We start from the raw sequence: 26,919 nt of genomic DNA on the forward strand, positions 1-26,919 counted from the left end.
GATAGGCTCCCAGACACGTCACAGACACTGCAGACAGCGCAGCTGTGCAAGGTGGGGGCTGCCCAGTGCAGGAGACTGAGCTGAACACCCCTGTCAGAGCTGGGCATTGCTCAAGCCTCAGTCTGCTCTGTGACCAACAACCCTGGGAAAACTCCAGCATTTGGAGAAACAGTGAATTCTTCTCAGATGTTCACCCTACTGTGAAAATAGGTAAGATGTGGCTTCAGAATGAGTAGGAATTTAGGGAAGGATTGTGCTTACAACAGGTGGTATTCTGTTTGCATTTTTATGATTCTACTAGAAAAAAGACAAGCAATCCAAGTTACTTTGAAGTGAAATTTGCTAATAGATAATTCTTCTCATATTTTCCCTTTAGGAAAACAAAAAATGAGCATGGGGAAGACAATGAAATGAAACATTGGCTAAGAGAAAAGGCATACTTTAAAATGCTTTCCCATTTCCTGAGAAATACAAAGATTTTAAAGAACCCTCTCCACACTGATCTAGACTAGAAAGTTGTTTATTTATTTAAAAACTTGAACCAGATTATATTTTTCAGGAACAGTTACAATTTTGATATTCAAAGCTAGATAAAAATGGAATACAAATCTGACTGTTATAACTTATTGTAACTATCAGTCGGCATCTCAGAGATGTGTTTGATGTATAGGAACAGAGTAGGTTTTTCAGAAGCACAACAAAGCTACCAAAGTTTCAGTAATATTTCTGGGGTAAAAAGAAGCCCTGACAGGTGATGAGACAAATGTAACTGCATAGCAGCATGACCAAAGCACTTAGGTGGTCACTATCACAAACAATGTTCAAATCTGTGCCACTGTTTGACAGAGAATTTTATCTCACTGGCATTCATCAGTTTCCAGGGAAGGACCACCACCAAAGAGGGCACAACGGTGCTGCAAATGTCTTTTCGGAGAATAAAGATGCTTACTTTTTAAACTGCATGCAGTCATTAAGCAAATAATGTTGTTGTGGACATGATGACTGAAGAATAAAAGAGAGGTGGTGTGTGTAGCAGCAGCCTAAACAAAGAGAGATTTTGCTACTTGGCCCATAAAGACTAAATTCTTTCTCCATGGCAAGTGACTGACCACCAGGCAGCTGGTGGGAAAACTTAATTACGCTTTGTTTCAGGCAGAAAGATAAAGTGTGGGACACTGGTTCTCGAAGCACATTTTTTTCTATGCAGTGTGGAAATGGGTGCTCCACACCTTTTGGGCTTGCTCTTCCAAAGGCCATCTTCTGTGTGTGATGGAAGTCAAATCATCCACCCTCCAATGAAACAGAACAACACTGTCATTCCCGAAAGGAGTCCTTCCATTTCCATAACAGCTAGCCTGGGTGTTGAACTTAGCATTGACTGTCCCAGGGAATATCAATGTCTTATAAGGAGAAATTATTTAAGTGTCAACCCAGTTATATGTTATTATAAAGTATCAGGGTGCATAATTGCTATAATCTGCAAGTAAAATTTTTATTTGGAGTTTCTGTGGAAGGATTTCACAAAGGAAACTTTCCATATGCTTATGGCAGATCTTTAAACTGCAGCAGTGGGAAAGGACCTGGTGCAAGGTCTCCCAGGAGCAACCTGCAAACTTGAGCATGTGCCATACAAATCCTTATGCACCTCCTGAAAACCATCATGCCCTCCTGTGTAAGTGGAAATGCAATTCCTTAGCCACATTCCCTATCTCTCTGTTTTCAGAGGAGGTGAAAATATGTAAAAAATTGTGCTACTTTGATTTAGCATCTGCTGCAGGAAGTGCAGTGAACACCTCTAAGAAGAGAAATGTTAAGTGATTGCAGATATTTCTCAGTCCTCAACATTTTTGTAGATTTCCTTAGAGGACTAAAAGAGGAGATGAGACAGGAGGAAAAAACCTCCTCATGCAGTGTTTGGACATATGAATTCTAGTGAAACTTTCACCCTCTCTCTCCTGCTTCAGGTAAAATTAAACCTTCTTTTGGGTATTTTTTAATATTTTTTTTTCACTTCTCCTTCTTAAGAAAAATATTAATAAATCTTACCAAAAAGTGGAATACAAGTATGTGAGGGATAGTTTAAAAGTAGCCTAACCACTGCAAGTTATTTGTGATTTATAAGGGAAGAAGTCAGGATATTCTCCATGTTTCAGAAGGATCTTTTCAAACCCTTAAAAGGTAACTGGTTCTGAAGATACCCTCTGATTCTGTTTTCTAGGACCACAAACTAAATATCTGTAAGTGCAATAGCCCATAAACACATGACAAATGATAAAGTATTCACCACTTCTGATATAAACAAAAGCTGCATTTTTTTGCAAACTATGACCAAGTGCACTGTTAAGCTATTTTCTGCAGCAAGTGGCTCCAAACCCACACCTGTGTATTTTATTCATTAGGGAGGACTTGCTCTTTTTTCCTTAAATCCAGACTGATAGCTCTGTTACATGTTATCATGGATTTTGACTACCTTATCTTAGTCCCCTGTAAAACGTAATGAGCTCAATACCTTGGTTTATTCCTTATCCTTTGGAGTTGTGCCTTTTCAATATTGCTAAGTTTGCAAGACTTTGGGTAAGCAGGTCCTGCAGGTACGGAAAGAGACTGAGGAATCATTAAGCAGGACAGTTGGTAACACACTTTTATTGAGCTTTACAAATCACCAGTGATTGAGACAGTCATGTGTCTTGAGTTCACAAAACAATGCCTTGAAAAAGGGAAAAGAGACCTGTGGCAGCTCCAAACCTAGGTCAGAAAGCACATTAGAGAGAAGGAATGTAAAAAACCCAACAACTAACTAACTAATTAACTAACTAACTAACTAAGTAACCAACCAACCAAAAACACAGGGCAAGGAAAGCAGTGCTAAGGAAATGAGTGCAGGACAATTGAGAAAGACGCACCAGGCCCCAATTCGTGTCTTGGGTAGTGAGACAACCTGAAGCCCTGTGGGCCATCACAAGGAGACTGGAGAGAAAGCACTCTCTAGACTGGAGTCACCCAGGAGAAGCAGGTGACTCTAGGAGGGACACAGGACAGGGCAGAGGGTTGGGCTGGCTTTATGAGGCGGATCTGCAATCTATCAGTTTGCGAAAGTTCCTCCGGAAACTGTCATCCAGAAAGGCATACAGGAAAGGGTTAAAGCAGCTGTTGGCATAGCTTAGGCTGGTGATGAAGTAGGAAATCTCAATGACGAGTGGAGTTTGTGGGATGTCCATGATCAGGGCCACCACCGCACTAAGGTGAAAGGGCGTCCAGCAGAACAGGCACACAGCCAGGATAACAACCACCATCACTGTCACCTTTTTTTTGGCTTTGTCCAGGGCTTTTGCATTGCAGTGGAGCTGCAGATGTCTCAGTCTGCAGAGCATGGTGGTGTAGAGGGTGCAGATGGTGGACACTGGGATGACAAAGCCTAGAATAAGGGTGTAGATCCGACTGCCTTTCCACCAGACACTCTCGGGGTGGGGGAACACGAAGACGCAGTGGGAGCGCCCCTGCTCCTTGTGTATCTTAGCAAAGACAGTAAAGGGCAGGATGATGACAGTGACAAAGGACCAGACGCAGAGGCTCACAATTTTGGCTGCTCGGTAGGTGCGGTAGGACATCTTCCTGGACTTGGTGGTGGCCACCACAACGAGGTAGCGGTCAATGCTCATGACAGTGAGGAAGTAGATGCTGGAGAAGGTGTTGTATTGGTCTATGGAGATGATGAGCTTGCACATGAACTCTCCGAAGGGCCACTGCAGGAGCAGGTAGTCAGCAATGTTGATGGGCAGCACCAAGGTAAAGAGCTCATCAGCAATGGCCAGGTTGAGGATGAAGATGTTGGTTACCGTTTTCATCTTTGGTGCTTTGAGGATTACATAGATGACAGCAGTGTTGCCTGTCAGTCCCACAGCACAGATGACTGAGTAGATGACAGGCACCATGATGTAGTACCTGGGGCTAAGTGGAGGAGTGGACATATTCAGACCCCTATGTCCTCTCCCAGTGCAGTCTGCACATGAGGAATTGATTTCAGGGAGGGAGGAACTCTCCATGGTTACAGGAGAGGATGGCTAGGATCAGTGGTGGTGAGGATGACCTGGAAGTGGTGAAAAATAGGTGAGACCTCTGCTCTTTGCAAGGCTGTCTCCTCTGGCACATCCAAAAGCCAAAATCTCATATAAACTGCCCACCACCACCCTGTTGGGAGCAAAGGAAGATTACCAAGGGCTTATCCAGTAGCCAAGTGACCCAGAGGCTGCCCCTTCCCTCCTCCCACACAGGTGAGTGCCGTGCAGGGTCAGTGCTCAGCCTCGGGTTCCTCCGAAGTGACCGACCATCGCAGGGTGACAGCGCTCGCCTGGGAGCCCAGAGGTCCGACCCGGTCGCCTTCCACGCCGACCTCGGGGCGCCCACGGCAGGAGTCCTGCCCTCTGGGGGAGCCGGTGTCCTCGGTATGCTCCCCAAAAAGCAAAACCCACCCCGTTACTGCACAGAACACTTTGAAAGTGGAGCAAGGATGCACTGACCTGTTTCAGCCTGGCTGCGGCGGTGCGGCTCCCTGAGCGGCGGGATGCGGTGCTGGGTCCGTGCAGGACGGATGTGCCGGTGCCCCTCTTTGCTCGATCCTGAGAGTTACAGCCGTGTCCGTCTCGATCTGGGCAGCAAGAGACAGGTAACGCGAACAGCAGAGAGGATGGTTTAAAAGTCGGAAGCTGGGGCGCTGGAAAGAGACTTGTGCGTTTGTTTACCGGAAGTCACATCTCTTCCCGAGGTCTGGCAATGCAGCAATGGGGAGAAAAATCCCAGCTGTAGGTGGCATCTGCTGGTCTCGCTGTCTCTGAGACCTCAGTGCTCAGCGCCTGCCTGGCCCCGGGACCGTCCCGGCGCGGGGCGTGGGCAGCGTGATGTACATCAGGCTCTAGCAACATGAACGAAAGGAAGATGCCCCTGCTTATTGAGGGGGGGTTGGACTAGATGGCCTTTAAAGTTCCCTTCTGACCGAAACTAATCTATGATTCTGGCATCTTGCCAGGAAAAGGTATTTTTCACGGGATTCAGAGGCAGGATGGATGAACAATAGACCCTATGCATCTGCCTGACACTTTGACTCCTTCATGCTGTGCTAGCAATAAACTGGAATATAACCCTGGGAAGCCAATCTTTTTCAAGAGGATAATTCAGCTTTCCTGATTATCATGTTTGGGGTTTTTTTTTCTGAAAAGTACATGGTATAAAATCTATCTAACTTTAGTTTCATTTTTGTTGCCTTTTCAATGACAGAATTCTATGGGCTTGCAATACATTTGACAAAATTTTTGCATCCCTAAAATCAGAAGTGCAAACAACTTTTTTTTTCTTTCTTTTTTTTTAATGCTACAAGCAATACTGACCACATTCATTGTCAATAATTACTAAAAAATTACTAATAATGTAATATATGCATCTTTTGGCAAACTGGCATAACTGTTTATTATCTGTAAGCTAATACCATGGAGAGAGATAAACACAGCCTGGGTCTGATTGTCCCATATTCTGGTGCATAATTACCTAGATCAGCAGGATATCACCAATCTTAAAACCCAAGCAAATAAATTATTAAGTAAATACATGAAAAAGGATAAGAAAAGTACCTTCGATTCATTGTAACTATGATTTTTTGTAGCTGTCTTATTTTATTTCAGATTACTAGCTACAATGTATAGCAAATGATACTTCACCATACAGAGCACACTCTCTGCTCTGTGATTCTTTATTTCCTTTACAGAAATACTTGAGAATAAAAGGTGTTCACACTCTTGTGTGCTCCCATGAGAATGACATAAATACTGTGCTGCAGGCTCCTCATGGAGTTTTGCTTCCCTTTTTTGCCTATAGTTTCACAATCCAAGTAATGAAAATGTCACCTTTGCTATGGAGCTTATTAGACGCTAGCATTTGAGTCAGGTTTTGTGACCTAAAGTCTTAGGCACAGTTGTCTGAAAGTGAATATAGCTTTGGAAACTCAACGTGCTTATTCCCCATACTGCAGCAGTAGTATGACAGAGGTGCCCTATCATGCTGAATACCGAGAAGTTTCTTGGGGAATTCTTCCATACTGGTCCTCTGTAGGCACTTTCTTGGTAACATGCAAGTGCTGGAGGTGACCTAACCTTAATGTGTGCAAAAATTTTTTCACAGTAGTGTTTGTACCCACCTTTCAGTTTATCATTGCCTGAACTGGGAATCTTCTTCTTCCCAGAAAAAGATCCCCTAACTTTAGCAATAACTTTACTCTGTGGAGTTAATGTCTGGGTTTTTTGACTGTGTCAGGTCAAAAATGCAATTCTAATAGAAATCTGACTAGGAGGAATCTGCATTTTTCCTCTCTCTTGGTAGCCAAAGAAATAGATTTTGGGCCTAATAAACCTCCAATGCTTATGTGGACTGCTGTCATTACTCAGGGAATTGTAGCTGTCTGTACAGCACACCTATAAACAATTTGCCTCTACTGTCAGGTGTTCATTGCTGATATTGATGTAATGTTTGAAGGCATGAAAAGACATCAGGTTTTATACACAGCCCTCAAAGTAATTATTTTCCCCTTTTATAACATCAGTTTCCCAGAAAGGCAGTCAAAGGGCTTTATAAGTTTATAGCTGACTACTATAAACCTAGAAATTCTATTTTTCTGTGAATATGTCCAAGCCACAGCATGTATCTCAATGTCTCAGCAGGTGCACAGACCATCTTCCTTTCAGCTGAAAGCAAAGAGAAATGAGAAATGTTAGGAATAACCTGATGACTTCTACAAGTTGAGACTGTCAGGATTGGGAAGTTTAGACTGATAGCCACAGCAGCTTCTCTAGGAGTCATTAAAAACTGTAGGCCAAATCCAGCTCTTGGCCAATTAACTATGACCCCATTACCTCTGGTGGAACTGTGCCTGCTGACAAAGTTGTACCAGATGGTCATTTGGCATGTTCACAGTATATGAGAAGACAGTGATTTGTAATCATCATCATATGTGTGTACAAAATATCTCTGACTGTGTTTCCTTCTGAATACTTTAAGCAGTTTATGCTGTCCAAGTTAGAAGAAGTCATATGTCATTTTCTTTGAGCAGTTTAAATCATAATTGGCTCTTTAATGTATTTAAGTATCGTTATCTGGTGACCTAGATGAGCAACAAACGAGAAAATGACTTCATGAATTGCCACTAAGAGCTGAGATTTCATCATAATGATGACGTACCTTCTCTGTTCATTTGATCCATGTTTGAATTTTAGAGTATATCCTTTTCTCCTGTGGGCTAAATGCATGTGAGAGAGATCCATTTTAGTGGTGAACTGGGTCAGTTTTGAAGAACTTCCATCATCTCAAGTGGGGAAGAAGGCGCCACATAATTTTCTTTGCAGGAGTGCCTCATCAATCAGTACAGAAAATAGCTCAGTAGTGGAGCTAGGGTGCAGCTTCTGCAATGCACTCATTTTCTGCCTTTGGCACTGACTTATTTGCCAACACAATGCACAGATGTGGAGGAGCTCAAAAATTTTCACATGAGAGTCTCCTTCTGTGACTCCTGCCCTTGAGGGAGAAAATATGTTGGATTAATAGAGCTATTCATTAGGTATAAAGGACTAAACTTGCCAGGTGACATCAAGATCAGACTTCTCTACACCAATCTTCACAAATTCTATCAATCTTTTCAATCTTGCATGAATCCTTTCAAAAAACATCCAGTGATGGCAGAACCACAGCCTCTCCAGATAATTTGCTCTATAAAATCTGTTCTTCAAACCCTGACGTTTTGTTGTGATTGTAAACACTTTGGTTGTTTTCCTGCCCCAAATGGAAGCTCAGAACAGAACATTTTCTGTCCCCTGTGATGAGCTTTTCCATGTGTGAACACTGCAGTGTCTTTTCTCTAGAGCTGACAAACACAGTTCTTACTGTCTTTCCTTTTGCCTCATCTGTTTGAGATCAGAGGACCAGTTATTTTCGTTTGGTCCATGGTTGGGTTTTTTTGTTTTGTTTTGTTTTGGTTTTTTTTTTTTTGGTTTTTTTTTTTGTTTTGTTTTGTTTTTTGTTTTTTGTTTCGTGGTATGTTCTATTGGGTTTTTTTGGAATTTATTATATGCCCTTTGTCTGTGATAGTATCAAAGCAAAGTTTCGCATCAGTAAACAAGGCCTGTGGCAAAGCTTCAGATTGTTTTGATTTAGCCAGCGTTGGCAGGCTTCTGCAAACTCAGTATTTGGAGAAATAGAGAGTCCTGTGAGGTAGGACTGGAACACTGGGAAGCTGTTATGGGAGGATATGTGCATGGTGTCTTTTGCACTGCATTACTCAGCAAGTAATCAACCTGTGTCTATCACATCTTACTGGTTTCAATTCAATATCACCCCAGTAAGATGAGCTTGTGTCCCACAGACTGAACTAATCTCTCTGCCTGTGTTCCCCACAGCTGCATTCTGTGGGAGCAGCTGACTTCTGGCACTGCATCAGTGTGAATAAGTGTTAGACCTCAGTGTGCTGGAAGGGCACGCAGGTGGTGAGCAGCTGAACCATGCAGGCCTTAGAAATAAATTCTGAGCTCTTTTAAAATGTGATTGGTAGCAGTGAGTTTTTTAAAACAAAAGAAAACTAAACAGCTTGTTCTAAACCCAAGTGTGTGTGCATATATATATATCTGTGTGCGTACATGTAGTTAATCAGTACAATATGAGTGAAGCATAACAAGGGTAATTGAAGAGAAGCAAAAGCAGTAGCTGAATAATAATAAAATAAAAATCCAACAAAAACCCCTATGTGCATGTTTTTGTTGCCTTTGGGGTTTTTTGTAATAAAAAATTCACTAAACTTCAATGTATTCCTCACATGTCTTTGTCTTTGTCATCTATTTGTGAAAGAGAATGTCCTGCCTAAGTCAGATGAACTTAGCAATTCTTTTAAATCCATTCATTTCAATAGGTTCTTACAAACTTATTGATGGGCTTATATTAGACTCTGTGCTTGATGTAGTGGGAATCAGTTCCATAAATTCCTCATTGACTTTGCTATTCTAACATGAGAATTGGAAGGACATTTAAATTATCAGGGAAAAGGAATCCACTTGCAAGACAAAAAATTAGCAACAGAACAGAAGTAACTGCAATACAAAATGCAGCTGTCCAAACTTGATCAAAACTTCTGGAAGACTTGAGTGCTCTTCAGCCTACAAATGATGAAATAGAAATTCTGCTTTTTATCTTTGCTATTAAGGTCACTAACTTATGGAATTACTGTTCTCCAAGGCAGATCTTTAATAAAAACCCAACAAAACTGTAAGATATTTAAGATCCTCTGTACAAGCTCCAAAAAACTTGTTCGAATTTTTAGCTTTGCCGCAGTGAGACATCACAGCCAATCCTCTTACTGTTTTCAGCACACAATCAAGGCTCCCTGAGCAGGCTCTCCGGCATTTAAAGAACACTGTTGGGCACTATGAGGTTTCTTCTTATATACCAAGTCTATCATGATGCATCACCACTCCTCCTACCTGATGGAAACACACTCAAATGAATTTGCTTTTTCCTTCTGCCAGACTTGTCATTGCATGCAAACTCGCACTCTTAAACTGTTTCTCATGTGCAGCTGGGTTTCTTAGCTCGCTATTAAAGCTCTCAGATTATAGGACTGAATTAGTGTGTAACTGTCACATAACCTTTGTAATTCTCCTAAAAAGAATTTTGCTGCTGAAACGTGGCAAAAACGTGGCAGCTATTTGGTAAAACTACTCCAGAAAGGTCATAAACTTGTTAAAGATTGATCAGCAATTGCTGAAGTGCAGCTCCATAATTGATAGCATACCAGATCTTCTTTCTTAACATGCTGTTTAAATTTCCACAGCATGCACTTTGATTTGTCTGATATTATTCATAGCTGGTGTCTTCAGTCTAGAGTTTCACATACATTTTCTTGATTTTTATATTGGCTTTTATTCCAAGCATGTCTATGTTAACTGAGTGTATAATAAGGCACAAGGACCAACAAAGTCAGTACATCGTATTAATGAAACCAGTGTGGTGTGTTTTGGATTAATCTTTTAAAAAGCAATCTGTAAAACTGAGGGTAAGAGGTAATAAAATCTCCATCTGTTAACCTTGGAATGCTGATCAAACATAGAGAATGGGACATCCTTTTATATATGGGTGTTACTACTACAAAGATTGTTCTAAGTTAATAAGTCATAAAAAGGAGTAAGAAAACATGTGGGAGAAACCTCAGGTTCAAGAACACCCTTTCAAAGACAAGGCATCAAAGAATACATTCAATGTAACCTTCACAATATTTTGAATTTCATTTTACTTATACAATTATAAAAAATTTTCTCAAATAAGGAACAAAGTTTTTTTGGACTGGATTGGGAAAAAAAAATCCATATATAGATATGTAAATCTTGTTGGAAAGGATAAATAGAATTTTGATATATCAAAAGGATATATGACAAGTGTGTCAAATGCAAATATTGAGCCAGAGTGGGGAGGGGAGTGGTTTTCTTTTTAGTAGGAGTACTAAACTGGGAAATACCATTCCTAAACCACAACATGTTATTGAGCCAAGTACTAATGTGGCTGCTATTATTGAACTTGTCCATGTATTTTGGAAACAGTTCTGATCTTAGGTTTATCACCTGTGTAAGGCCCATGTTTCTGTACTTGCTGCATTTAATGTCTGTTTTCTTGATGACTCCCCAGGCAGTCCAGTAGGTGCCAGCTTACACCCTCTCTCTGTGTTTTTTTGCTGTTCCAAGCATGACATTTAAACCTCAGTTTCCTGTGGGACAAGTACACAGCTGTCTATGAGGAAAGCCCTTCATTCAAACTATATAGAAACTATCCCTAAGTGTCTAAATAGTGTGTTCCACTTTATATAGGGAAGACTGCATCGATGTCCATACAGTCTCAAGAAGTGGTGCATTATCTCAAGGTCCACAGTGTGATGATGCTGCCTGCAGCAGGAAAGCCAGCCAGGAGGGTCTGCGAGCTTCTCTCTTTCATCCCTGTCTGTTCTGCAGCCATGGCTGCTGCTTTATCATTTGGTTTTTAAGTAAGCGAAGTTTCCCACAAGTTCCCACCACTGAGCTACATCATCTTCAAAGAAAACACCTAAATTAGACCTTTGGCAGCTGTGGTGTCCAACTTCACACTAAGACAAGCTGTTGGTGAGCATTTGCTCTTAACCATTGGCTGGCTGCATTAAACACAACACAGGAGCAGGAAGACACCGGTACTTCATATCTCAATAAGTAATTTTGCAGGAGAACAATTTTGTTATTGCAGACATTTATTTAAGAAATAGTGCAAATAATTAATAATATCTTTTAAATATACACATAATAAAGATATTTAAATGTGAAAAAAACATCAGTGGGACTGCTTGGGGCTGAAGGCGAATAAAAGCTTCCTACTGCAGAAAAGCTTGTTGAAATAAAAATCAGAGAGCTGGGCAGAGCAGCAAATACTGATTATTGGATATAATGATGAAACTACATGGTGTGGGTTTTTTCTTTACAACATTTATCGAGCCAAAGTGATCAGTCTCAGAGAGTTGAGTTTTCCTTCAAACCTTTTCTACCCCACTGCTCTCCCATTGCTTTCCCTTTAGTTAAGTGTTCAAATAAAATACTTCCAAGCTTTTTTTAGTCTGTGAACCACCAACATCTGGCACTTCATGAGTTGTTTTACTCCCTTTGCAGAGGCAAAGACAGTCATCTCTGCTGGGGCAAAGCCAACTCTGGTCTTGGGGCTGATGCTTAGCTTTCATCTGCCTTAGCCATGATGTGTTTATCACCACTTTCAGGCTACAAAAAGCCATCCCAGAATCAGGAACATTATCAGAAAGCCCATGCTATTCAAAGCATCACAAAGCATGAAGAACAAGTCTATGTACCTCTAAGGCAATGCTCTGGCAATACAATGTAGGAGAAGAAGACAAAAACTCTTGTAGGCTTTTAGCGAGAAAACCAACCTCAGAGATGCTTAAAAGCAATCCAGAGATTTCTTTTTTGAACTACCCCCCAAAGTAAAATAAAATTTAAAAAAAACACCAACCCCCCCAAACAAACAAACAAGAAACCTCCAAAAAAAACCAATTCATAGGCAGAGAGGACTGGAAAAAAACTAGAAGAAAAGAGGTCTATGAAAAGAAGTTATCACATACAGTCTGATTTTTGTGGGATGGGAAAGACAGAAGGTCAACTTTGTAAAAGACATCCTATTAAGAAATCATTTAAACAGTGAAATGAAGAAGCAGCATCTACATCTTAGACAAACATAAACCAGGAAAACAAAGAAGGAAGGAAATCATAGTGCCTTTATATATACAGAGGAACTTACAGATAGTCTCCATTTCCTGCCTAGATTACTGCTTAGATGCTGGTTAATTGCGGGGGTACAGGTGATTTCAACCACTGTCTCCTGAGGAAAACACAAGCAACCAGCTGTGGTGTTAGCAACCCAAGTTTAGCACGTAACTTTCAGTCATGGTGAGAACCCATGAGTCGCTTGTTTTGTCTTTTGCATATTTTCCCCTCATTGGTTAGTATTTTGTCTTCCTGTTTTATGTATGAAGTTATGTATATTCATGTTCCTTTTTTAATACGTATTAGTTCTAGAAAGTTCCTTGTTCCTCGACGCCCCATTGGATCCTTCCCTGAGTCCCTCCTATGTGTTGTCCCCATTGGTTCCCTTTCTGTCACCTGCTTGTCTCTATCCCATTGGCTGAGATCCCTTTCCCCGCCTATTCTGGACCCAGTATAAGATCCCTGGACCCTCCCACCAATTGGCCTCTTCGTCCCTGTCGTTTCACGGGAGTAAACCTGCGTGGAGCACATACAGAGAGTCCCCTCTCTTTCTTCTTTGTCTTCACCTGTATGCCTGCCTGACAGCAACAGGGAGATCCAGCCCCTTTGGGTGAGGAGCTCTGCCCCGTTTTCATCGTGTGCTGGGCAATGAGTGCTGCCTTCCAGAGGGGTTTCAGCGTTGACCTCCGGGCTTCTTTGTGTCGGCACACGAGGGGTAAAACCCCCTTCTGCCAGCTCCCAGTGGCTGGAAACCCCTATAGCTAATGAATGATTTCTGTATGTGAGCTGAAATGCAAGGACTTTCTAGCACTTCACTCAGAAAACTAAAATAGTTTCTTCTAAACTCTTCATGTTACCATTAAACTTTGTGCCATGCAAATAGCAAGCACCATACTTGTTGTTTCATGCTTTGCTTGTGTATGCACTGTTGATTACTTACGTTTCCAAGACTCTGAAGTTTTGGAATACTGTTACCTATTTTGTGACGAGTGCCCTTGGCTGAAAACTTTTCATTACTTCTTGACTGCAATTCTGTTGTCTGTCTGTGGCTTCAGCCTGGTAGTCACAAGTTTAATTGCTCTGGTAAGTGACTCATGTATTTGTCGCCTGAGGCCGCTTGGTAACTAGGCCCACATCAATTTTCACCTCTTTGAACAGTTCTAGGTCTATGCCAAGCCTAGACACAGACTATTGTTCTTCAGTTTGCCATATAATCACAGGAACACTGGCATTCTCAGCTGCTGGGGGCTAGGCCAACGCAGCCTTGTGTGCACGACGGTGGTTTTAGGTAAACTGTGGTTTCTATGGGATACATTATTCCAACCTGCTGTTCTTCCCACCATGTGTAAACACAGAGCAATATGCTTGCTGATGGACTAATATACCTAAATTGCCAGCTGGACTGCCCTAGCCTAGGAATACTTCTATCCCGCCCGTCCTATCATTTGAGCAACATGGAAGGTGTCCCTGCCCATAACAAGGGGGTTGGAACTAGATGATCTTTAAGGTCCCTTCCGATATAAACCATTCTATAATTCTGTGATCAATTTTAAGTTGTGTTTCTTCTTGTGCTGCCTGTTTTAATGTCTAAATAAAACTTAAAAATTTTCAAGGTAGAGTGGGGAGGCTTGCAGTTAATTGTGAAAACTAGTATATTGTAGAGAGCCAGAGGAGTAGATTTGGACCATTAGCATTTCTCAGAGACAGCTCAAACAGGAGGATCTGCCTCAGTCAACCTCTTGATACAGAAACAGGAGTATGTTCAACCTGTGTGCTGCCCTTTCTGCTGATAACTCTTTTTACAGGACAAGGAATGAGACAGTTCAAGCACTTCCATCTCTAATCATGGTAGCACTAACACAGATGGAGCTTCCCAAAATAGTTGGCTTTTTCCTCTCTTAGTAAAAAAATGAGAAATTCATGACATCCTCAACTCAATCTGGATAGTGCCAGGCAGCCAGGAATTCTTCTGGAAAGAATATCTCAGGGCTAGCAAGCACAGAATTGATTTAAATCTGTCCTTAGGACCCATAATGTTGCCAGCCAGTATAAAGAGGCAAAAAAGTCAGGCTTGTGGCCAAGACTGTGAAAAATGGGTACATCATTAACTATTCTGATTTGCAGTAGAACCCAGCATCCAGCTATTTCTGCCTCATATTGAATACTCAGGTTTTGAATACTCCCTTTCTTTTTTTCCCTAAGTACTAAAATATAAAACTTTAAATTGCAGAATGCAGTAATTGGCATGCAAGCAAACCTAATGTGGGACTTGCAATGTGTAATTTTTGTGTCTGCATGAGGAAAATGAACTGTTATCTGGAGTTATTTATTACTTTTCAGACACTGAGGCCTGTAGGAGTGAACAGTGAGTATCCTTAGTGCTAAATCCTGTCTCCAAATCATTGGCTTGAGGAGTGCTGCCCACTAAGAATGGTCCTTGGCCTCTTCTGAGCAGTGCCAGGGAATTGCTTTGGAAAAGTGGCTGGCCCAAGTGGACAAAACATCAGGGAAAGTTCATAATGATGCATCACATCAGGGAAACTTCAGATTGAAAAAATAACGTTGTTGGTGGAACTATTTCCCTTTCTAAAAGGAATAATTAATTTTGGTGAGATTACTGTTTTTCTGGGTGCTGTTTAGCTTACATGTGTCCATGTGTGTGGAGCCATAGGCCTGGAGTCCATGTCTGTCAGCAATGAACCCAAGTGAGAAATCTGACAGTTCTGTCTCTTTGCCAGCCGAACTTGTTCCTTGCAAATTCTGATCTGTCATTTATTTCAGTCACAGGAAGTGGGATTCTTGTATGCCTGGAATATGTCCACATCATATTTTAGCATTGTAAAGTAGGTAACATGAACTTTTCTTTCCTTTTTCTATAGTGAACAGTATGATAACTATAATACTCTAGAGCACATCAGTGGTGCCTTGTTTAGTCAACTGCAATAGCAGAAGTTTTTTTGAGGTTACTTGAGAGTGCTTATGTGAACAGCTTAAAAACAGCTTGAAAATTGTATAGGGAGTAGGTAATGGGAGCAGCTTGAACTCTGAAGACCCAGGCTGATCACAGTTGGGATTGTGGAGGAGGTGGTCTGAAAGCTTTCTCATGCCAAAAGAATCTGTTCGCACCTTTTTTTTGGTTGCAAATGAAGCAAGTTGAAGGCACAAGAGGTGCCAGAGTGTCTCAGAGTGGGAAGTGGGGATATAGGTCAGGGAGGAACATGACTGAGCAGGAGGGAGTATTTGCTCCAGATCTTTCTCTCCAACATGTCCATGGCTGTTCTTGGTCTCACCTTCTTAACCTGCTGCATGAAACTTAGATCAAAAGTCAGTGAGAACAGTAAGTCAGGTTTCTCTGTGAGTCTGAGGCTCCTTGGAAAAGCTACCTTCACTCTGACAGTCCTTGAAATCTGCTTATCTTCCTTTCTGGTTCTCATTTTAGCACTTTCTTTTTTTCATGTATTTTCACGTGTTCCGTGTTACCAAGTCTCAAGTTTTTCATAATTTCTAAAACTTTGCTTCAGCCCCCTCCAAGTAATCCTAAAGAGGATATTCCCTACTCGACGCCCACAACATTGCCATAAGAAACTCTTAATTTTCTCTGGCTGGTAATTCTAACCAGTAAGACATATTTACAGTCTTTGGAACTTCACCAGGAGCATAAAAGAACCTTACAGACCTCTCAGATTTGTCTCACCAGAGGGGAAAGGATATATTTACATATATTTAAAAAATCATTACCTTATTTCTGCCACTTTTTAGCCATGTTTCCAGTGAGCCAGAGTTCCACAGGAATGCTCAGCTCTCAGTTCTGATGGAATTTGATATGAAAATTCATAAAGAAGCCCTTTGTTGCCATGTAGCTTTGGAGACATGGAGTACACTGCCCAGAAGGGCTGCTACGTTGGCTTGGCTGGTGCCCAGTGCAGCATCAGTGCTCTGGCACTGCAGGGTGTGGTCCACCCAATTCACTGGGGCAGGCAAGACTCGTGGCTTTGCACAGGTGCTGATAACCAGGGGCCTGTCCCACAGAGCTGCTCATCAAATGGTATCCTGTGAACTTGAGGAAGTGAAGGAAGATGGCAGGAGACTTGGGTGAAGGCACAGAGGGAAAATGGGGAATATGTTCAGTTTAGCTGAAGCTGGGGATTTATTCTTAGAATAAATTACGTCTTAGAAGGGGAAAATTAAGCTAAGGTGGTAAATGCCAAGAGTTTTCTTCATTCCAAGATCATGTATTTTTCCTGTGGTCAGGATGCCAATTCTCAAGGAATCTTCAAAAAGTGTTGCTACTTAACATGTCCACTGGGGCATCAAATGTATCACACAGAAGCAGATGAAAAAATCCAGCATTTTTTTTACTTTTTGCCAGATTCAATATGAAGAGACATCTGTTCCATTAGTACCATTATCAGCAACTACACATTTCATATGTTCACATTTGCCAGCTGCAGAATGAGAATACCAGTGAATAATCATTTTTGTTGCTTGAGTGTGTCCGTGGCATCTTAAATTTTAGCTCCTTTGGAGTATGTGAAGGTAGGGAGAAAAAAAATCATGCTTAAATTTAGCTTAATGAAAAAAATTACTAATGTCTGTGACTTCAATGAGGCACAGATGATCAGGTAAAAGTATTTACCCTGCACTTCAGCAACTAGGAAAATTCATGATTTGTTTAATCTATCAACCAAACCAGCGTTTCCAACATAGGCTGGTAGTGACTTTAAGGCCAACATAGACTCTTCCAGAGGACTTCTTGATAATAAATTATTATTATTATTATTATTATTATCTGATAAAAATAAATCCATAAACAGCTGAAAAAATATTGACAAGCACCGGCCAGTACATCTTTACATAAAATGTGAAGATATGTGAAGGCATAATACTGTGCCTTTTGAGTCTCAGTCCTTATAGACTGCAGTTGTTCAAAGCTGTTTAAAAAGCTTACCCTAAATCCATTCTTACTTTTCCCAAGAACCCATCCTTGTGCTTGCCAATCTTTGGGAACAAATACCAGAACAGACTTATACAATCCTCAGGGAAGGGGAGTAAGGATGTAGCCTTTAATACTTGTATGATTATTGAATGGTGGTTAAAGCTAGACAGTCTCTAGTTTTATGCTTTTGGTTAAATAATGCTGTGAAATGCAGCAAGACTAAGAAATAAATCCACAAATATATATTGATCTTTGTTTATAATACAGTAAGATATCTTTTGAGACAGAACTGTTAAGGTGTGATTTCTCTGGCTTAGTGTGTTCTAGAGGTAGAAATACTAAACTGTGGATCTGCACATTGACTGTCGGTTTCAGATATTGCACTAATTCCAGATAACAGTTAACTTTCCTTCTGCAGATGAAATGATTACACACTACTTATCCCAAATCAGTTTTGCTTGCATGCCAATTTCTGCATTCTGCAAGTCATAGATTTTAGTACTTAGGGGGAAAAAAGTCCTGAGCCAAGTAGGAATTAGCTACTTGCTGTGAAGCCCCACTTCCATCAGTACCATTTCACGCCTGGGGACAGGGCAATGGACTGCAGTGCTGAAAAGCCCCAGGATGCAGTTCTTGTTTCTCTTGAACAATACCCGTTCCTAAGGTTAATAATAGTAATGACAACCCTAACTGCACTAGGTGGTGAGCACATCTAATTTGGACTAGAAAATCCATGAGATTTCAGGAAATATGAGAAGAACTGTGCAGTTGTGCAAACATTTCTACATCAGGAAACTAGCATGCACTGTACCATGCTGGCTCCTGTCAGTAAAACTGTGAAGGAAGACATTAGACCCCCTTAGCTTCACTAGCAAAACTACATCTCTTCTGAAGCTAGCCTTTCTGTTAACTAATTAGACATTTCTTACTAGTTCTGAAGGTATTGATTTTCATTTCTTAACCAAATCAAACCAAAAAACCTTGACATCTTCAAAGGAGAAACTATTTTAAAAATACCTTGTTTAGGAATTTGTTTCATATTTTGAAACCACAAAGAAATAAATAATCTTTCAAAACATTCTTTTTTGCACCATTCAAAACAACACAAAGCCTTAACAAACAAAACTCAAGAACTTTATTATGGGGACAGACATTCTATACACCTGTAAAAATCTCCAGTGAACTTCACTGAGCTTCACATGCTCACTGAATCTCAGTGTACCCTACTTGGATTGAGGCAAAAGGAAATCAGTGGGATCCATTCTTCAACCAGCTTTTTTTTAATCCATTGTCCCCCAGTGCAGTGACTGTGTGCACTCTGTCATTGTCCATCCTTATCACCTTGCATGTGGACTGATGGAGTGCTTCCACGATTGCCTCCTAGTACACCATTAGTCCAGGGTGAGAACAGTCAGATGCAATGTCCCTCATGTAAAGTGATTGATAGTGACATTTGTTTACCACATTGCCAAGCTCTTTTTAATATTCTGCAATTTGATTTTCTCTGTGGTTTTTATTGTCTTCCACTCTGATTTATTAATTAATACTTTTGATAATGCTCCTTGATGTTAGTCTTCCACAGAGTGAAATAAACAATAATGGAAACTTTAAGGGTTTCAGTGAGTCTTGAGGAGGGTTAGCCTTAGATACAGAAAATCAGAGAGCCACATTCTGGGACGATTTCAGACTTGGCCCCATTCATGTCTTATTCACCTTGCACAGATGCTCCCCATGTACACTTTCTTTTCTACACCAATTATGATAGAAGTGAAGTTTGCTTGCCTTGGAATGCACTGTGATGTAAAAGACCATACACAGCTGGTAAAGCAGATAAGGTGGCCTGTGTAAATCCATTTGAATGTCACAGTTACCCATGCCATGCATGCTGGGATTCGTATTTCCAGGATTGGAAACAGCAAAAGTCCTGGAATTAGCTAAGTCAGTGTGTGTAAAAACACATTGCAGAACTCATCCTTGGCTCAAGGCAGCACGAGACCTACATTTAAAAATTCACTTTAGAGTGTGTTGTACCTTCTCTTGTCTTTCATACATCTATTTTTTCCCCTTTTATGAATAAAATAAGGAGGGATTCATGGCATTAATCATGCCCAAACACAGTGCTGTTTGCTCATCACCAACAGGTTCTACTTTTTCAGTTGGATGATTTACACTAGAAATAAATAATCCTCTTGTCCTGAAAAGATTGCAAAGGAAACTGTCATGTGCTAAAACCAACATTATTCTTTAGCAAGAAGCAAAGTAGTCCATAACTACTTGCTGTTGGATGGGACATGGCTGTGCTTACTTTTTTGTCTTTGGAATTTTCTTTTCCTGCTGGAAAATTTGCCTTCTCTCATGTCCAATTATTTTAACATAAAATCACCTTTTAAAATATAAAATATTATAGTCTAGGAAAATCTAGAACTCTTCATAGGGAGTGTTTCTGTTTCTAGAACATCTAGATTGACCTTACCCAAAAGCAGCAATACTTAGCTCTATTAGTATGGTAATTGCATACCACTGGAATTTTTAATCTAAAAAAAAAGTCAAATGATTGAAAAATCATTGAAAAATCCTCTCCATACATCTCAGAGTTTTTCCACTCACCATGTTGTGAAAAATAATTTATTCTTGGTTTCTTGAGGCTTAGGGAGATGTTAAAATTTTGCCTTCTTTTCCACCAAAGAAAAGCATCTTATCAGAAAATTTACACTTTTTCCTCAAAGGGAGTACCATAAAAGTATTGTCAAGGGAGCATGTATCCGTGATGATCAGCAATTTACCATCTTTTGTTCTCAGTTTTCCCTTCAAAGAAAGTAAAATAATTGTTTTGCCTAATAGCTAACTTTTTCATGAGACAAAGATAAACTGCAATATATTAAAACCAGGTTTTTAAAATACTTAAATTACTTAATTAATACCATAAATGACTTGTTAAAAGTATTAGCTAAACTCATTTCTGGCAAACCAACATCTTCAATGGAATCATGTTATTGATAACATATTTTCATTCTAAATGCAAACAAGATATTGCGAAGTATTTTATAGGGAGAGGTAAGTTACCGATATCTTTATTTGTTCTTTTTTTGGCTTGTTTTAAATTAAGAAATTAAAAGCTAAAAATTAAGAAATCTGTCAAGACTGAATTTCACAATCTGCACGGGATTAAGGAATACTCACATGAATATCTGCAGTTTCCTCCTTTTAGCTGCAGAGTGGTTGCAAATTCTGAAGATGACAGTGCTGAATCATCCTTTCAAGTCCACATTAATTTTGTGGTCCTATTGGAATTATATTCATGCAAAGATTATTTTAAACCTTTGGTTTTTGTTGTGTGAGAACCACAGGATGTCATTTCTTTACTGTAACTATGGCCATGCTGAAGACACGTTACCAGGCTGAATGGGCCTCCGAGCAGACCCAAACCCAGCTGCACTTACACTCCTTGTTCCTAAACATCCAGTTATGCAAATAAACATCTCTTCAGCAAAGCAACAGAAACGAGGTGTTCTTCAGAATTATATAACCCTATTAATATTTTTTTCATTAATCATAGATTAATGTTCAACTATGGGTTCGTAGCATGAATATCTAAAAAGGATGGTGGTGGTTGTGAAGTTTATGTATTTTCAAGGGAAGCGAAGCTTCTGCCTTTTACATTTTCTCACTCATTATTATACAACCAAAAATAGCTTAGAATTTGAGTAGAAGAAAGTATTTCATGCTGCAATTTTGAAGTATTCTAAAAAGGGGAATTTAGAATAGGTCATTTTATTATTATTCTTACAAAAATAGAGATCAGTATTGATACTAGTTAATGAGAAATTGTCACTTTTACATCAGTGGATGTTGAGAAAATAAAGATATGGCTATACTTTTTGTTATTTTATTCTTCCATAATTACAGATGATGTTGCAGTGAAATAGAGCAGTTTTCAATAGCAATTGAAATGTCCTTTTATTTATTAATTTATTAATCCAGAATTTAAACAAGCTTTTCTGTAAAATAAAAATGCAAAAGTGAGGAACAAATACTGTTGCCCTTGATGAAGCCTAGACACAGGACTGTGTTTTTGAGTCTTATTAGTCTTGCAGGCTGACCACTCCAATTTAATCAGCCTCCTGAGTACAAAGAGTAGATTGCTGCCAAGCAAAGGTTGTTAAATCTGCACTGTCTGGCTTGCAACTCTGAATTCAATGTCTGTGTCTAGATAAACAGGGCTATTTGAACCTGACAAATTTATCACCACCCAGCTACATATGTTTCTAGCAAGCTGTAACTTGATAACTAGAGCCCTTTTAAATCACTTTTCAAATCAAATGAATGATTTTCTATCTCCAAAACGAAGATAAAAAGGTAAAGATTGGTAAAATACAGACATCAGTCTTTTAGTGTAGGATCTCTCTGTCTGCACTTAGATTACCTTTTTTTCCCTAGTCTTTTGTTATAGGATATTTTAGTGTGGTTTTGATTAAAAGTAATTTGCTTCCTTGCTCATTCTATCTGTGCAGCAAATGAATGGTCCTCTGAAACTTTTCATATGCTCTACAGTGAAGTATTTTGCAGATATTCTCATTTTCTTTACAATAGCTCTCAAATAGCATTTCATGGAGAAGTTGTGATGCTGGAGATGCCCGAATAGGCAGCTGGGTGATGACAGTTCTTCAGACTTCCAATGTTTTTCTCTCATAGTGATATTCTCTAGTAGCATTACAAATTATTTTCCAAAATAGCATTTGCCACAGTTGTGTTTTCTGGCATTACTTATAGTTGGATTTTACTCAGAGCAAGTTGAAAAGCAAGGAAAGCAAAGCTTTGTTTGAATGTTCTTTGTAGTGCCCATAGCTGTTCCACAGGCTGCAAGTTATCAACACCACTATGGAGCTGTATGGGAAACCAAACCCTTCTTATCCGTATGCCCCAGAGAACAATTGCTCAGCAATCAACTGTGGATAGAAAATAGTTAAAATGGAAACCTGGTAAATAAAAAAGAGTTTGAAAGTCAAATACACAAACCACTCCATGGTTAAAAATGAAGGCTTTTTCCTTTCAGGCTATTATACTGTTATAGAACTGAAACCAAGAACCCATCATTCAAGGTGTCATCATTTCAGTTTGGTTTGCTCTTTTCCAGATATGCAAAATGTCCAGAGTCCAACAGTAGCACCTAGAGTGGGGTTGTTGGAGGAAATTTTTCTTCCACACCTTTACCTGCACACTGGTGCAATGTGTAGGCATTCAAGTGATGCTGGAGCCCACTCTAGACTGCTTGGCCAACACTTTAAACAGTGTGCTCATTCTTCCTCTTCATGGCCTCAGAGGGAAAAAAAAGTAGGTCATAAAAAAGTCACTAGAAGACATCTTCCCAAAGTATTTTGACAAAGAAAAGAAGTCTTATCTGGTTTGATACTTCTGGGAAGAGTATTGGGATATCTATAGAGAATGAATGGTATATTTTTGTCCTCAGGCCTCAGAACCAGAATAATAGGACAGTGACTCATTTTTAGAACAACAGCTTGTCATATCTAGCCTTCCTATTGTTGAAACAAACTACTGTTTTGTTATATGATTAAAAATGAAGAACACTTGCCAGAAAAGAATATTAGTTTATCATACTAAATACCAGAGCTTTAGAATCACGGAAATAGGTTTCTTTCTTTAATTATGAAGCTAAACTTGACACTGAGGGATTACTCTGAGTCCTGTGAGGTGACCAGTAGCAGGTGTTTTCTAGCAGGAAGATGCAGAATTCTTCCTTCAACTTCAACAGATTAGTTGCCTGAGTGTTTTTTTCTGAGGAGCATCATATCTGTAGCTAGGTGAAAGTAGTACCCAGGTACTCGTATGGGTGTGGAAAAGACTGGCAGTCTGGATTTTCTACAAGCAATTATATTAACTCCTGGAAACTCCAGTCAGAGTCAGTAAGTCTGGCTGTTTTGGTAGGACTTGCAGCCAACCTGGTTGTTGGGAGGCCTCTTACACAGAACCAGTCAATAAACCAGTGCTGCTGTTTTTAAGCTGGAATAGTTCATTGACATCTTCCTGGATGTTCTGAATTCTCAGTGAGTATCCATCACCAAAGCAGGAGTTCCTCTGAATGTTAGCATTACTTTTCTCAAAGGATCACCTGAGTTTTCAGCATAAAATACTTGCAATATTTTTAATGTGGCAAGAATATAACACCATAATTTAGTCAGATACATATTTGTCTATTGCTACATTTATGTGTCTTTCTATTCTCTTTATTGCCCAGCTATAAATCTTTATATTTACACTTTTTCTTTGTATCAAAAATGAAATTTAATGGGACTTCCTGTGAAACAGAACACCTCACTGTGGCTGGGGCTTTCATGAACATTCTGCTTTTGCTGTGGAACAATTCCTATGAACAGATTTTTCAATATGACTTGCAGGAACAGATCGTACTATGTTGTTTGAGGAAAAAAGAAATTCTCATTAGAAGCCAAAGTAGTTCATGGGATAAAATTTAAAAGGTGAAAAGCATCACTGGGTGCAATGCTGAGATCTATTGCACTCTCCTCAGCTAATGTGAAAGTTACTCTGATGTGCTCATCTCAGCACTCAGAGCTCAGGCACCAAACCATCATTTGGTTTAATTTCTCCACAGCCCCCATCTGTCACAGCCCACTCTAAGGCTGAACAGCACAGTCACACCATCTCCTGCTCCACAGGTCAATAAAGTACTGCCTACAGGCAGTGATTTACCATGTTGTTATTCTTCAGTAATTCAAAAGATTCAGTCATGTTTTCATAGGCAAACAGATCTGTTGCCAGAGTTTCATACTGTTTTCTAAGCCCTGTGCTCCTGTGAAGCATAAACTCAGCTCAGCTTTAAATGTTTGCTCTTCAAGCCTTTCTCCCTTCTGGGACTGGAGTGTCACTGGGGGGAGACTTGCACAGTTTTGAAATGGCTGTATGATATAAATTGGCATAAATTGAGCTGGTGGCTTGAAAGAAATATTTGTGAATAATGTAGCATGCTTTACTCCGTATTTTGAAAGTTCTGGAGTGTTTCTTATTCTGACACAAGAAATAGAACTAGATACATAATTTTCACGAGCCTCAATTACTTTAAGGGCGTTGTTGAGGGTGTAGTGGTATTAGATAACCACATTGGGAAGTAACTTTTGTTCATTATATGTCAATATTAAAATCACAGAATAAGAATTACGAGGTATCTAATGGGACAAATGTTGGAATACGTTTCTCATTATTTCTATTTAATTTCTTTTCAAATTTAGTTAAAATTAAAATACAATAAATCTGTACAACGCACACTAATGTAATTTTAATTTCCTTACAGTATTGTGTCTATCTGTGTATCTAATATAGGCACATGTAACTCACTAAATACTTTGAGACTGTGTAAAACCGGTGATCTTTTGATCTAGGCTGTAGACAATATGTCTTTATTTTCTACTCACTTAAAATCTGAAACTTTGAATGTGTGTTAGCTTGCATGTTTGCTAGGCATATTCCTGAATTTCTTGGGACTTGATTACTGTGGCTGGACATCAGGAGCCAAGGTCTAAGTCTCACTGATCTATGCTGCTGCATCAGTGGTTGTACACTAATCTGTGCAATCAGTGTCACAGCAACAAGCTCTTTCACTACACGTCAAAGAATTACTTCACCAGGCTAAAAACTTAGGGGGATTAGAGGGGCATCTCAGAACCTTTGTCTTCTTCTGGGTTCCACAGTCTGCTGGACTTCAAAAAAACCCGTGGTAAATAGATAACATAAACTCTCTGGAGTTAAACAGTCAACATTTGAAACGCCAATTTCTACTCACATCTCTCTTGTTGGTAGCTACCCAATTGTGTGTGTATGGTCCCACCAGGGAGCAAATGAGGAAACATGCAATTATCATCTGTGCCCTCAAACCAGTTCTCTGCCTCTTTTCTCTCTATTTTTATTAAAACCTTTCTCAACTGTTATCACAGGTTTAGCAGCAGTAGAGCAGAGAGCCCTGAAGGATTTTTGAAACTAGGACATGCAGGAATTTCAGTCTCTTAATCATCATTTGCAGGAAAGGAAATTTCTGATGTGTTCAAGAAAAAATATTTTGGCAATGAGATAGGACAATCACTGGAGCAGGTGACCAGAGAGATTGTACAACCTTCATCCACTGGGGATGCTTAAACTTGCTTGGACATGGCCCTGATCAACTTGATATAAATTGGAAGTTTGATTTACTTTTAAAGTTATCCCTTATATATAACCTTATATAAGGTTTTGAATGGGGAGTTCTAGTGAAATCCTCATTTTTCTTTAATGAGGTAATCAACTTCTGCATTGAAACCTCACAGTTCTGCAACAAGTTTTGAAGAATATAATGAATTATTGAGAAGCTTCATAGAAAATGTCATGCTCCCTTCAGGTGCCTTTGTAATTATATGCTATGTTTAGGAATATTTAACTTTTTGTGTGTCCCAGTTTTCATAGTTTCCATAGTAGAGGAGTAAATGGTGGTAAATTGTCCTCTTACCCTTTTCAAAAGATCATAATAAAAGGTCCAACTTTTTCATAAATGCAGTATCTGGAAAATTCTGGGGCTCCACAAACACAAAGTTCATTCCTCCACCTAATAACTGGGTCACAGTTGTGTAGGGTATCACATGGTTGTGTCTGTCTGCTCTGAAATTCATGTGGTCCAGTTCACATCCTGTTTTTCTCTGGGATAATGTAATCATAGTGAAAATCCTCTTACATGTATGGCAGCATAAAACCAAAACCAGAATTTAAAAACCAGACAACTTTTTGACTTTAAATATTGATTCTTACTCCCAAAACACTATTCAAGCATACAACTCACTCTTTTAGTAACAATTGAGAATATTCACTCTACTGGCAATACTTTGTTTACAGGAAAATTACGGTGTGAAGACAGAATCAGGAACATAACTGAAAATGGAAAATATGTATGAACTATATATATATAGTATATTCTCTCTCTCTATATATAAAGGATGCTATAAAATACAGGGTTCTTAAGTGTTGGGAATTATTAAAGGATCAGGGACATGGATCATTCATAGAATTATGGGATCAATAAAAGAACTGTAGCAAGAGCCTGCAAGCAGAAGGCCTGTGTGTGAGAAAAACTCTCCATGAGAAAAATCTCTGTGAGAACCAAGCTGGGAACAAGAAGGGAGTTTTGAGAAGGTACAGCTGTGTAGATAAGACCGAGAGAGAAGGAAGATAAACTTTGAATTCTTTTAATCATAACATAACTGTAGAAGCTTGCCAATGTAAGTCCAATTATGTAGAAGTAGAAATTTGCTTTAATAAGTTTTAAGCCACTTAAGAGTTAACAAGCTGGTATACTATATAAGTGCCTCTGGATTGCTGATAAACGGGGTTTTGCTCTTATCAACCATATTGGCTGGTCTGCAAGTAACTCTCCCCGCTGGAGTCGCCGGGCCTCTCATCTTTTTACAATTCCAACACTTAAGGTTCTCACAAGGTTTTTTTGGTTGGGTTTTTTTATTTCATTTTTTTTCCCCCATTTGTTAGTTTTTTCTTTTTTTGTTTCCCTATCCCCTGCACCCTGAGCTAATTAACTGAATTCTAAGACGAGGGCATTGAAATCCACCAAGGACAGCTAATACTTGACAAACACAATGCATTAATCTGGAGACTGGGAGAACC

At 39.6% G+C, this 26,919-nt stretch overlaps 1 protein-coding gene and 1 long non-coding RNA gene across 4 annotated transcripts in view; one reads left to right on the top strand and one right to left on the bottom strand.

Annotated features, from left to right (window-relative positions):
• Positions 1-2,627: 2,627 nt before the first annotated feature.
• NPBWR1 (neuropeptides B and W receptor 1) lies at positions 2,628-4,603 on the bottom strand. The gene is made up of 2 exons (XM_042029018.1): positions 4,518-4,603; positions 2,628-4,087 (listed from the first exon to the last, which is right to left on the bottom strand). The coding sequence occupies exon 2, from the start codon at positions 4,041-4,043 to the stop codon at positions 3,060-3,062; it is 984 nt and encodes a 327-aa protein (XP_041884952.1). The 5' UTR covers positions 4,044-4,087; positions 4,518-4,603; the 3' UTR covers positions 2,628-3,059.
• Positions 4,580-26,919, top strand: part of LOC121665118 — a 28,340-nt gene continuing 6,000 nt past the window's right edge. For 2 of the 3 annotated variants that reach the window (XR_006016230.1, XR_006016232.1), the window contains exon 1: positions 4,584-4,663. This is a non-coding gene — a long non-coding RNA (uncharacterized LOC121665118). Of the gene's footprint in view, positions 4,664-26,919 lie in introns of all 3 variants that reach the window. The other variant, XR_006016231.1, reaches the window with a different exon arrangement.

Source organism: Corvus kubaryi, unplaced genomic scaffold (assembly GCF_017639235.1).
Source record: "Corvus kubaryi isolate FWS band 111438036 unplaced genomic scaffold, C.kubaryi_AGA036_p1.0 37312, whole genome shotgun sequence".
In the NCBI taxonomy this organism is placed as follows: Eukaryota; Metazoa; Chordata; class Aves; order Passeriformes; family Corvidae; genus Corvus; species Corvus kubaryi.

Coding starts and splice junctions, on each gene's coding strand:
- NPBWR1 (XM_042029018.1), bottom strand. CDS start 4,043: ATGGAGAGTTCCTCCCTCCCTGAAATCAATTCCTCATGTGCAGACTGC.